The sequence below is a fragment of the Heptranchias perlo genome, chromosome 3, assembly GCF_035084215.1.
Source record: "Heptranchias perlo isolate sHepPer1 chromosome 3, sHepPer1.hap1, whole genome shotgun sequence".
NCBI classification, from domain to species: Eukaryota; Metazoa; Chordata; class Chondrichthyes; order Hexanchiformes; family Hexanchidae; genus Heptranchias; species Heptranchias perlo.
In genome coordinates this window covers 75425502-75438655 of record NC_090327.1, presented here as the reverse complement: position 1 = coordinate 75438655, position 13154 = coordinate 75425502, and the positions used below count along the sequence as shown (strand labels likewise).

The 13154-nt window shown below is 41.0% G+C and overlaps 1 protein-coding gene across 4 annotated transcripts in view; it reads right to left on the bottom strand.

The window, feature by feature from the left end:
• Positions 1-13154, bottom strand: part of c3h8orf34 (chromosome 3 C8orf34 homolog) — a 506019-nt gene that overhangs the window by 32804 nt on the left and 460061 nt on the right. For all 4 annotated transcript variants that reach the window (XM_067980317.1, XM_067980319.1, XM_067980318.1 and 1 more), the window contains exon 13: positions 7500-7593. In XM_067980317.1, coding sequence (XP_067836418.1) covers positions 7500-7593 — 94 coding nt within the window. The remainder of the gene's footprint in view (positions 1-7499; positions 7594-13154) is intronic.

Below are 13154 nucleotides of genomic sequence, written 5' to 3'. Positions count from 1 at the left end.
CTCTGGATTATTGGTCCAGTAACATAACCACTACATAGCTAAACCCTGTTGTCATATGGGAATGTGTCAAAGGCCAGCCGAAAGTCCAATCAACAAAATTATAGAAAATTTACGACACAGAAGGAGGCCATTCAGCCCATCATGTCCACTCCGGCTGAGAAACGAGCCACCCAGCCTAATCTCACTTTTCTGCATTTGGTCCATAGCCCTGCAGGTCACTGCTCTTCAAATGCACATCCAGGTGTTTGTTTTTTTAAAAATGAGTTGACCGTTTTTGCCTCTATCACCCTGTCAGGCAGTGAGTTCCAGACCCCCACCGCCCTCTGGGTGAAATTTTTTTTCCTCATTTCCGCTCTCATTCTTCTGCCAATCACTTTAAATCTATGCCCCCTGGTTATTGACCCCTCCGCTAAGGGAAATAGGTCCTTCCTATCCACTCTATCTGGTCCCCTCATAATTTTGTGCACCTCAATCAAATCACCCCTCAGCCTCTTCTGTTCCAAGGAAAACAACCCCAGCCTATCCAATATGTCAGCATAGTTAAAATTCTCCAGTCTTGGCAACATCCTCGTAAATCACCTCTGCCTCCTCTCTCGTGCAATTACATCCTTCCTGTAATGTGGTGACTAGAACTGTGCGCAGTACTCAAGCTGTGGCCTAAATAGTGTTCTATACAGTTCCAGCATAACATCCCTGCTTTTATATTCTATACCTGGCTAATAAATGATTCCATTTGCCTTCTTAACCACCTTATCTACCTGTCCTGCTACCTTCAGGGATCTGTGGACATGCACTCCAAGGTCCCTCACTTCCTCTACACCTCTCAGTATCCTCCCATTTATTGGGTATTCCCTTGCCTTGTTTGCTGTCCCCAAATGCATTAACTCACACTTCTCCGGAATGGAACTCCATTTGCCACTTTTCTGCCCATCTGACCAGTCCATTGATATCTTCCTGCAGTCTCCAGCTTTCCTCCTCACAATCAACCACACGGCCTATCTTTGTGTCATCCGCAAATTTCTTAATTGTGTCCCCTACGCTTAAGTCCAAATCATTAATGTTTACCACAAAATGCAAAGGACCTCGTACCGCGTCCTGTGGCACCCCAATGGAAACAGCCTTCCAATCGCAAAAACACTAGTCGACCATTATCCTTTGCTTCCTGCCACTGAGCCAATTTTGGATCCAATTTGCCACATTCCCTTGAATCCCACAGGCCTCTACTTTTTTGACCAATCTGCCATGTGGGACCTTGTCAAAAGTCTTGCTAAAATCCATGTAGACCACATCAATTACGCTACCCTCATTCGATCCTCCTTGTCACCTCCTCGAAAAATTCAATCAAGTTAGTCAGACACTACTTCCCCGTAACAAATCCATGCTGACTGTCTTTGATTACTCCGTGCCTTTCTGAGTGACAGTTTATCCAGTCCCTCAGAATTGATTCCAATAATTTGCCCATCACCGAGGTTAGGCTGACTGGTCTGTAATTACTTAGTCTATCCTTCGCTCCCTTTTTAAACAACGGTACAACGTTAGCAGTCCTCCAATCCTCCGACACTACGCCTGTATCCAGTGAAGTTTGGAAAATGATTGTTAAAGCCTCCACTATTTCCTCCCTGGCTTCTTTTAACAGCCTGGGATATATTTCATCCAGCCCTGGTGATTTATCCACTTCCAAAGATGCTAATCCCCTTAATACTTCCTCTCACTGTTTATCCCATCCAGTATTTCACTTTCCTCCTCCTTAAATTCAATCCCTGTATCATGCTACTCATGCAGACAGATGCGAAGTATTCATTAAGAACCATACCCACATCTTCCGCCTCCAAACATAGTTTACCTTTTTAGTCTCTAATAGGCCCTACTCTTTTCCTTCGTTATCCTCATGCTCTTAATGTATTTATAAAACATCTTTGGGTTTTCTTTGATTTTACCTGCTAATATTTTTTCATGCCCTCTCTTTACTTTCCTAATTTCCTTTTTAACTTCACCCCTGCACTTTTTATACTCCAAGCTTTCCGTAGTATTGAGTTCCCGGTGTCTATCATAGGCTTTCTTTTTCTGCCTTATCCTTCCCTGAATGCTTCTTGATATCCAGGGGGCTCTAGATTTGGCAGCCCCTCCCTTTTTCTTTGCGGGAACATGTTTACCCTGAACCCCTTGAATCACCCCTTTGAATGTCTTCCACTGCTCTGATACTGATTTACCTTCAAGTAGCTGTTTCCAGTCCACTTTTGCTAAATCACTTCTCAGTTTAGTAAAATTGGCCTTTCCCCATTTGAAAACTTTAACTCCTGTTCTGTCTTTGTCCTTTTCCATAACTATGCTAAAACTAACTGTATTATGATCACTACCAGCAAAATGCTCTCCCACTGCTGCTTCTTCCACCTGCCCCTCTTCATTTCCTAGAACTAAATCCAGAACTGCACCCCCCCCCCACCCCCCGCATTGGGTTTTGTTATATACTGGCTAAAAAAAATTCTCCTGTATGCAATTTAAGAATTCTGCACCCTCGATACCATTCACACTGTTTGTATCCCAGTTAATATTAGGGTAGTTGAAATCCCCTACTATTGCTGCCCTATTGTTTTAGCACTTCTCAGAAATCTGCCTACATATTTGCTCCTCTATCTCCCTCTCACTGTTTGGGGGTCTATAGTACACTCCCATTAGTGTGACTGCCCTTTTTTGTTCTTTAGCTCAACCCATAAGGCCTCATTTGATGCTCCTTCTAAAATATCATTCCTCCTCACAACTGTAACTGTTTCCTTAACCAAAATTGCACCCCACCTCCTTTTTTATCCCCCTATCACGTCCAAAAACCCGGTAACCAGGGATGTTGAGCTGCCAGTCCTGCCCCTCTTTAAGCCATGTTTCTGTAATAGTTAAGATATCATACTGCCACGTGTCTCTCTGTGCCCTCAGCTCATCCGCCTTATTTCCTATAATCCTTGCATTGAGGTAAATACATTTAAGGACTGCCAAACTCCTCTGTTTATTTTCTAACCTTCGTTCCCTCTGCCTTCCAGACTCACTTACTAATTTTCTGCCTTCCATTTCCAATTCTGACTTTATCCGATCTGAATCCACACTCATCAGACTTGCACGGCTTCCTTTATTTGTACTATGCGTTGAGCAGCCTGCCAGAGGCCCATAAAAAGGGACTGATGCAGATCTCTCAGAAAAAAAAGGTAAATAAAAGGTTTTCTTTAGAGATTTAGCCAGAATGCTTCTTTTTATCCCTTTCCTTTCAACTTCTTTGACATCCTAATTATTCTGGACATATCCTCCCCTACTTTTTTTTGTATTTCCTGAACAACATGAGTACATATTGTATTCATTCCAATCTTGAGTTGAACCATGTTTCCACAATCCTTATGACATTATGGCACCAATTTTCCTGGCTCCCCTCTGCACGATGCTGGACAGGCACAGTGCATTGAATGTACTGCACATGTTTAGGCCGAGCTGTGGCTGATTATTGTGTCTGAGATCATGAACATGGCCCAGGGCACCTCCGGCGCAGGCCTGCCCCCTGGAAGGGCCTAGCGCCTCAAAGCAGCAGAACAAAATGGAGTGCAGCTGCAGTTGTGGGCCTGGTCACTGGCCTCGGGGCCTTCTGGTTGCTGTTCAACAGGAAAAAGTTCCCTGATGTTGCTGCATATGAGGGAAGAGGCCTCTTCTGTGACTCTTGTCATCAGCAATGGGTACGTTGTTTGTTGAACGTCCTTCTTTTCATAGCAGGATCCATGAGATCCGAATCCATGGCCTCATCAGCCAAAAGAAACCATCTCCACAGCCTTAACAGGAACAGGTGAATACTCAGCCACTCCCCACACCTCCAGTTCACTCGTGCTCTATGAGTCACTTGCTTCAGTATCTTTATGGGCTCTATCTAGATTCTCTGGGTGAAAGTCTATGGGCTGGTGTGCAGCAAACAGCTCATATAACAGGGAGGATAACAGCTAGAAGGAACCTGTGACATGAGAGGTTAGAGATGTAAGGGGCATCATATTAAAAGGGCATGTGAGTGGAGTTCCAAATACAGCTTCCAGGTGGAACAGCTAGCTAGCCATTGAACTATAATGCACTATAAATTAACACTTGTCATTCCAGTTAAGAAGTGAGTGTGATTAGTGGAGGGGCGTCCTATGGTGCCAAAATGAAAAAAGGGAAGATTTCTCATAGTGGCTGCCCTCATCATGTCACTGTACTTTTTCCAGCACTAGACCACTACTCTGGGGTGAGAGTGGTGGCACTCACTGCCACCTCCCTCCACATGGTACTGGTGACTGATTTAGATGATCTCCTTTTCTGGAGAGTCCAGCAGGTGGTGTCACCTTTGGTGGCTCTGGTCCTGGAGGGTCTGGAGCATCTAAGAAATTATTGGCTTGGCTCTTCTCCTACCACCACTTGCCTGTGGCCTTCCTTGTGAACCATCAGTGTGTGAAGTTGAAGCAATAATGAAGTTTTGAGAAATCACAAAAGAATCTTTTTGTAAGAAATCACTGCAGTTCAACATTCTGACAAAAGCCGAAGGAGAAAAAACACACCACGTACACAATGTGCCTCCAGTAAAACTGCAACCACCTTAAGTTGCTGCTGGCCTTTAAATCCTGCAGCAACAAGTTTTCTCCCCCCCCCCCCCCCCCCACCAAAAAGGCTTTCCCTTGTTACACAGAAGTTGCGCTCCTGGCCCTTCATTTAATATGCTAATGAGTTGACTGAATTACTGCAGGGTCAATGGAACAATTCACTGGTGGGCAGAAGTCCCTTCTTTCCAGCGTTACTTCAGTATAAATGGCTCCATGGATTTTAGGGGCCAGTGTGTGAGCAGGGGTCAAAATGACACTCCCTCTGATTTTCTCTCACTGACTGGGGAAGCTTGCTGCTGTCATTCAATGCATCCTCTAAAAATGATCCCGCTAAAATATAGAACCTCAGCTCTTATCATTCTGTTGTGCAGTGCATTAGAACATTAATGCATAATACCATTGCATTTGAGGGACACCATGATATTTGGCTTTAATAATTACAGGCTTACATTTGGTGCCAATTTTGATGTTTTATTGTATAATAGCAGGGCCGATTTTCTTCATGTCCTGGTGTAAGGCAGTTCTAAATGGTTAAGAACTGCAGCAAATCTCACTAGAATAGTAATGTGAGTCATACATTTGCCTGATTATTCACAGCTCCAGTGGCAGATTTGCTTGTGTGTGGGAAGTATATTACAGTTGGGGGCAGAAAATTGTCTGTAGGTGATATTTAACAGGCAAGTGATGGACTATCTAACATCTGGCTCTGTGTTTGATAGCTGTCGGCATGGGAGGTGGTACGTGGTGGTTGTGAGGAGGGTGACCCTGCTTATCACTCCATGGTACTGTGCCCATACTACACCTGTCCAGTACCTGGGCAAAAGGGAGGAAAATTAGGATTAATGGCTTATGCCCAATTTTCCCTGCACTGGTCAGTTCCTGGTCTCACCAGTGCTAGTCTGGGAAGACTAAGTGAAGGGCAGTTAGTTTTCCATAAGGAAGGAAGGAAAACTGATGAAGAATCATCCCACCTCACTCATGCCACATCCTAACAACTGTTCCATATTCTTGGCACAGTTGTTAAGTGACACAGCAAGATCAGGGACCAGAAAAAAAAAACTAAATGAAGCTTTAAATACTCTCCCTCCCTAACCCCCTTCACAAAAAGGGATGACAATGACAACAAGTTGCATTTATATATTGTATTAAAAAAAAAAGTGTCCCCCAGCACTTCAGAGGAAACAGACAAAAATGAATGCCGAGCCAAAGAAGGATATATTCGGACTGGGTGACCAAAACCTTGACCGAAGAGGTGGGTTTTAAGGAGGTGAAGATGTGGAGGGGGTTAGGGAGGGAATTCCAGAGCGTAGGCCTAGGTGGGCAAAGGGAGTGGAGGATGCACGATGCCAGAGTCAGGAGGAACAGAGAGTTCACAGTAGGGGTTGTAGTAGTGGAGGAAGTTAGAGATAGGGAGGGGCAAAATCATGAAGGGATTTAAATACAAGGGCGAAAATTTTTAATTTGAGGTATTGGGGGACCGAGAGCTAATGTAGGTTGGCATGGATAGGAACGATGGGTGAGTGGTGGGTGATGAGATATTGGTGTGGGATAGGAAATGGGCAGCAGAGTTTGGGATGAGCTGAAATATACAGAACGTGGAGATGGGAGGACAGCCAGAAAAGCACTGGAATAGTCTAGGAGGTGACAGACTATTTATTAACTTGTTGCAGGTAGTAAGATTTATCTTCAATTATCAACTGCTTTTCTGAACACCTCAGGGTGTCTTGGCATATGAAAGTATGTCTACTCTTGCTAATGTAGTGACTCATTTTCAACACCATCATTCACCAGGTAAGATAATCTTGTATATCCCTTGGGCAGTAAATGTAGATAAATCACAATGATAAAAAAACATTTGCTGTATTGATCATTTCCTTTTAGATTCCACATGAACAATAAGAGCCTCACTGAACAGTTATAGCTCACGTAGTATACCATACTTGGAGAAGTTAAAGCATGACTATCTCAAAACAGTGATGTAAGTTTTATTGATTTCCCTTCTTACTACAAAACTGCACCCACGTGAAGTGGTTCTGCAATCTGCAGGGGCTCCTATGCTCTGGAATCTGCCTATTTACATTGTGAGGTGGACTCCACAGCACCAGCAGCAATGGAGCGCACGTATGAGCTCGCACAAGTGCTGTTGAGCAACAATTGCGGCTTTCATTTTCTGGCTGCAGGCTCTCCCCACTGCCTAAAAGAAGGTTCATAGAGACCAGTAATGAGAGGCTCGCATTCCACAGAGCCATCAACCTGCAAGAGTGTGAGGGAAAAAAGGGGACTGCGCTGAACAATTATATTTGTTACCAGAAGTATTGTAGTTCTGGTAGCGTAGGCAAATTACATCTTTTGATTATGTTCTCAATTTGTTAATTGAAATGAAGGTAAGTTTTTTGAGAAAACTTGATAGAATCTGAAGTTACACTACTGTTAATTCTGTCAGCCATCTATCTAAGGAGCAGGCTGTTACTTTGAACTCTTGTACTGGATTGTTGTATTACATATGTTTAGTCTATGGGATAGGAAATGGGCAGCAGAGGTTTGGAGGAGCTGAAGTATACAGAGTGTGGAGATGGGAGGACAGCCAGAAAAGCATTGGAATAATTGAGTCTGGAGGTGACAGACTATCTATTAACTTGCTGCAGGTACTAAGATTTATCTCCAACTACTAACTGCTTTTCTGAACACCTCAGGGTGTCTTGGCATATGAAAGTATGTCTACTCTTGCTAATATAGTGACTCATTTTCAACACCATCATTCACCAGATGCTCCACTGTACCGGAGGCATGAGCGCTGCCTCATCTTTAATATAGTCCTGCCATCAAAGTTGGGACTACCATTGGCAGTAATATAAAAGGGCATAACATTCACTGTCCCAGGTCACCGTGATCGATACTCACATTTGTCTTGACCTAGATCCACACCTTCACTGTCCGTGTCACTTGGTAATGTCCATGGCTGGCGAGTAACTAACAGCTGATGAAAAGATTCATCCTAAAAAAGTTAAAATATATCTTAGGATCTATGCACATATTAATATTAAACACTTATTAAAAGGATATGGGTGGCTTTTGATTTAAATTGTATCAAAAAGCTGTAGCCACGGGAAATTTATTTTTACAACTGTTAACCAATGGAGATTTTCACAAAACTGTAAAACACACACAATAGACTTAGACATCCTTCAACCTACAAGCATTCTGTTTAATTTATTTTATATACTCTGATAAGGAGCGGCATGAATTTTTAAAAAAAACTTTTGTTGAAAGGAAGAACTTACATTTATGTAGCACCTTTCACATCCTCAGGACATCTCAAAGCATTTTACAACTATTGAATCATTTATGAAGTGCAAAGGTTCCACAACAGCATTGAGATGAATGACTAGTTAATACTTTTATGCTGGTGTTGTTTGAGGGATAAATGTTGGCCGGCACAATTCTCCTACTCTTTAAGTAGTGTCATGGGATCTTTAACGTCTACGCGAGAGGGTAGACAGGGCCTTGGTTTAACATATAATCTGAAAGACTGCACCGCTGACAACACAGCACTTCCTCAGTACTGCAATGAAGTACCAGCCTAGATTATGTGCTCAAGTCCTGATGTGGGGCTTGAAACTAAAATCTTCTAGAACAGCGACAAGAGTGCTACCACTGAACCAAATTTCAGTTGACACGATTGTATTAGAATTATAGCATTTTTAAAAAAAAATGCTGCAGTCATCAACTCTTATCATACATATAAGCAATAAATAACCTTGCATCTCATTTAAAAATCTATTTCACAATTACTTTAAAAAATCTCATGATTGCTATCTTGCACTGTGTCACGGTGTAACGTTGGCTCATTATTATTTAGGAGAAAGTATTATTATCTGAAGGATGTTTGTTGTTTTGGTTTCTTGGCAGTTATATCCATTTCGTGGTCTCCCTCAGAAAATTTAAATAATTGAAGAATTGGCAGTGATAATGTAAATCATACACTGCATATCAGAGACAATGGGATCATAGAGTAAATAGCTTTTCCTATTGCATACTTTCTTACTAATTCATCAGGATCTAACATTTTAAAACATCCACAAATAAACCTAAATTGTATTTAATGGAGAGACTAGGTGGCATGCAGCATTTGGACGGTCAGCTCTGGTACTTGGATTTAAAACCAAGCCAGGCAGTTGGCTAAAAGTCTGTTTTGCTGCTGGCTGTAAGGCCCCTACATGAAAAAAAGTTTATCACCCTCAGACAGTTCAAAGTACAGAGAAATCCTCCACAATTTGGCACAGTTCAGCAATAAATTGTCAACATTGCTCACATTAGCTAAAAGGGTGGCTGATGTGGGACGTGGACAAGATCACATTTGATCAGTACTGGTTGTTCTTCTGATGTTAGGGTTAAGGTTGAAGTGGATAGAAGGGAGCTTTGCTCTGCATCAGGCCATGCTGTTCCTGACCAGAGACTACTTCATGTTGACATTCAGCACTAACACCTGCCAGCTTAATTAGCACCTAAATTCACCAAAAATCCATACATTAAAAAAATACTGAAATTAGTAAATAGGAGAGTTGAAGGAGTCAAAAAAAAAATCTATTTCCAAATTCATATAACATCTTCCAGGGAGAGATTCTAATAAATGATACAATGGTATGCTTACAACTACTGAAACTTCTCAGCACTGACATGTTTTTATACCTTATTAAAAAATGACATTGCTCAAAACTTAGGTCAGCTGCTGGTGTTGGCTCCAACAGCTAAACAGGGAGGAAAGTCTTGAGGGTGAAACTGGTGTTTGCCAGTAACATGAAACAGGCTCATTGTGAATTGGCAGCCTGTTTTACACTGCGTCCGATTTTCTTTTCCATTGAAGCCGCTAACAATGACCTCCCCCTCACACTGTATTAAAGTTCTTGAATAGATCATCATTACTATCCAGAAAGTAGCACGGTGCTTTTTACACCTGAAAATGTTCCATCGCTCAGAGCCTTGGGTGTTTTAACCCCACAAAAAGCCTTCCATGTTATGAAATTGCTTGCTGCTATTCCACGGCATAATGTTCAGGGTGGTTGTGATCATTACAGACACTATAGTGGAGATGGACTGTAGATTGGGTTACAGTATGTGGCATAATTAATTTAAAGCTTCCTTTGTAAAGCTAAGGCTCCACAGGCACTACTATTTGGAGGTAGGAGCAAACTCAGCCTATAGGTTCTGGGATGGGTTGGTGCAGTGTGTCTCTGGCACTGCCTGACCAGCCTGTTATTCCACTGTTGGTTCTCTTCTTCATCTAAACAGTAAAAGTATGACGGAATGTCTCTAATAATGAATCAGATTAAAAAAAACGACTAGTTAGAACTCAACAATTAAACAATCAAATGCTGGAATTTCTGCAGTGGCTTGGTCAGCATTTGAAGAGACAGGTTAATGTTTGGGTGGAGACCCTTTCAGCGAATCCTTTTCTCTTAGATGCTGATACAAATTTGACACCAGATTAAGTAGGTAGTATTTAATATAATTATTCAGTAAAATGTAGGGCCCCATCCTGAACTTTTGCACGGGGTACCGCAAGGCAAACATCGTCCTTGCAAAGGAGGTAGTAAAGCAGATGGCAACAGCAAAAATGTAAAAAAGGTCCAAAAATCAATTGAGAAGTAAGAGTCCAAAGTTTCAAAATATATTTGCTGGGCTCTTTAAATTCATATCCACCATTTTCGCACCATGTAACAACCCTGCACCCCTGCTTTATATGGATGATGTTAATGAGGTTGAAATGTAAAACATGCCATCACCATGCCATTACCTCATTTCCATAGAACTACCCAAAAATGTCATATGCTTCCCCCAATGATGGCAATGACATTGGAAAACAGCTCATGTGCAAAATTGGGTTGAGTTCCAGTAGGGTGGGACTACTGTCCATTTTCTACGTCTCATTGCCTGTTTTACCTTGCTATGGTGGACAGCCAGGAGCAGAAACTCCAGGCTTTAGAGTCGATAACACTGGATGAAATTAATAAGCACTTGGAGACACATGAGCCAATCAGGACCAGTGAGCATGGATTTCTCCAAGGCAGATTGTGCTTGACCAAATTTATAGAATTCTTTGAAGAAATAACAGAAGATAGATAAAGGAAATGCAGTGGAAGTTGGTTCTAAGCATTTGATAAGAGATATATGGTGAAGATAGCACCGTATGGAATTAAGGGGAGTATAGCCACATGCATAGAGATGGGTGGAGGCAGAGCAAACAGCAGAGATAATAGGAAGTTTCTCAGAATAAAAACTAATGGTTGGTTGGCTTTGAATAGTGGTGTTCCATAGATGTTTGTGCTAAGATCATTCTTATTTACTATATTCTAAAAGGCCTGGGTGGTTGAATTTCCACAGGGATTCTCCTGATCGGCCGCCATAATTACAGCGGAATATCCACGGAAACCCAGGAGAAATGGCATTTGCAAATCTTCAACCAAAGTCACAGCGGATGATTGGAGAACCCCTATATTTGAGAATTCAGGGAACAATATCAAAATTTGCTAATGCTACCAAATGAGGGTATGGCAAATTGTGACGAGGATTGTAAAAGACTATCGAAGGTCATACACAGGCTAGCAGATGGGAAGATGGGTGGCAAATGCAGTTCACCTTAAAATGGTAAGATTTTAAATGGAATAGAGGAGCAGAGGGACCTAGATGGAAGTGCAGGTATATAAGTCATAAAAAAGGCAAACATAATCCTTGATTTTGTGTATAAAGGCATAGTATACAAAAGCAAGGCAGTTAAGTTGAATTTGTACAAAACCTTAGTTAGGCCACAGCTGGAATATTGTGCACTATTTTGAGCATTCCCTTATAGAAAGGATATAAAAGTAGTGGAAAAGTTCACTAGGATGCTAGCAGCAAAGAGGGATTACAATTAGAAAAAGAAACTTGAGAAGTTGGAGCTTTTGTCACTAGAGCTGAAAAGATTAAGGAGTGACCTGATCGTAAGCCTTCATAATCTTGAAGATGTCTATGAGGTAAATAGTGATGATTTTTTCACTGATCAGCAAGACGTTCCAATTTTAAAATATCAAGAATGAAAGGTGAGGGAGTTCATGATTATGAAGTGTTATAAGATAAATATTAATTGATTGCTTTCACTGGTCAACAAGACAGTAACATGAGGATCTAAATTTAAAAATCAAAAGAATTAACGGAGGTTATAATTTTTGTTGCCATAGAGGGTGATTAGAATGTGGAATTCTCTGCCACAAAGCGCAGTCCATAAATTATTTTAGAAGAGAATTAGTTATTTGCTTAAGAAAGAGGAATATTGAAGGGTAAGGCGAGGGGTGAACTGCAGAGTGGGTTAGACTAGAAGGCCCATGTGGAGAAAACACTGGCTCAGACTTAATGGGATAAATGGCCTGTTTCTGTGCAGTAACATTCTGCCACTTTCCTTTAAGTATCTGCATCACTTCAAATTTTACCTGAATTGCAATTTTCTGGTACCATCACTAGACTACCTCCCTGCATACATCCAAAGCTGTACCTAGGGTTATGAATAATTTTGCTGACAAGTTGACCGAAGAAAATCGTGAGCAATCACCTTCAGGTGAGCTTTGTATTTGTTTCTAGTCATGTGACTAAACTGCAGATAAAAACTTGATTCTTTAATCAATTTGTTATAGTAAAACATATTGTCAAGTAATTATAAGACCTAAGTTACCTTTACTCCATTGTTTTAGAAAATGTCAGCATTTCAGATCCTTTTTTGTAGAAAAACTCTTACACAATGTAAAAAGTGAATATTCTTGTTAATTAGTGCATTGCTCAGGGATTTCCTATACAATTATCATCAAATAAAAATCCTATACAAATATCAGGTCACTAAAATTGGTCCGGAGAGGATATCTTCCCCCTTGGGAATCCTTTTACCTTCAATCACTGATTTATCTATAATACAACACCACAAAAGATAGTTGTAACAATTGAAAAAGTCAGAAGACATTCAAAGATATTGTAGAGAGCAAAAACTTAATGGAAAGTGGACCACTGATTTGTAGTTTTCCCAGAAAAATATATATGGAATTGCAGAATACAATTCCAAAAAACACTGAGAAATCCCAGAAAATCCTGTGATCCCCAAAATAAAAATGGAATTTGACTTATTCAAATCACCATAAGCCAATGACCCCAATTATAAATGGCAGAAAATTTGGAATGTGATCCCTAAAGCACTGGTAAAAAGAACCAAGAATTCCACATAGGAAAAGCAAAAATTGACTTTTTCAGTCACCGTAAAAGAGTGGTCCTGGAAATGGCTACTGATACAAACTGTGTTCAACTGTGAACACTGATCATACAGAAACAGGGTGAATGTTTTGAAATGTTTATATCAGATAGGCTGACAAGTCTAATATTTACTCCAAAGAGGCACTGAACTTCAGGCATTGTGTTTGACAAACATAAGCACTCTCTGGAACATTAAAAATTTGTATAATTAACTGTAGATACAAATGCGAATTTGGATGAAAAGATCAATCCACTGCTGGAAAATGGTAAAGCTGATAGGAGAGGAAC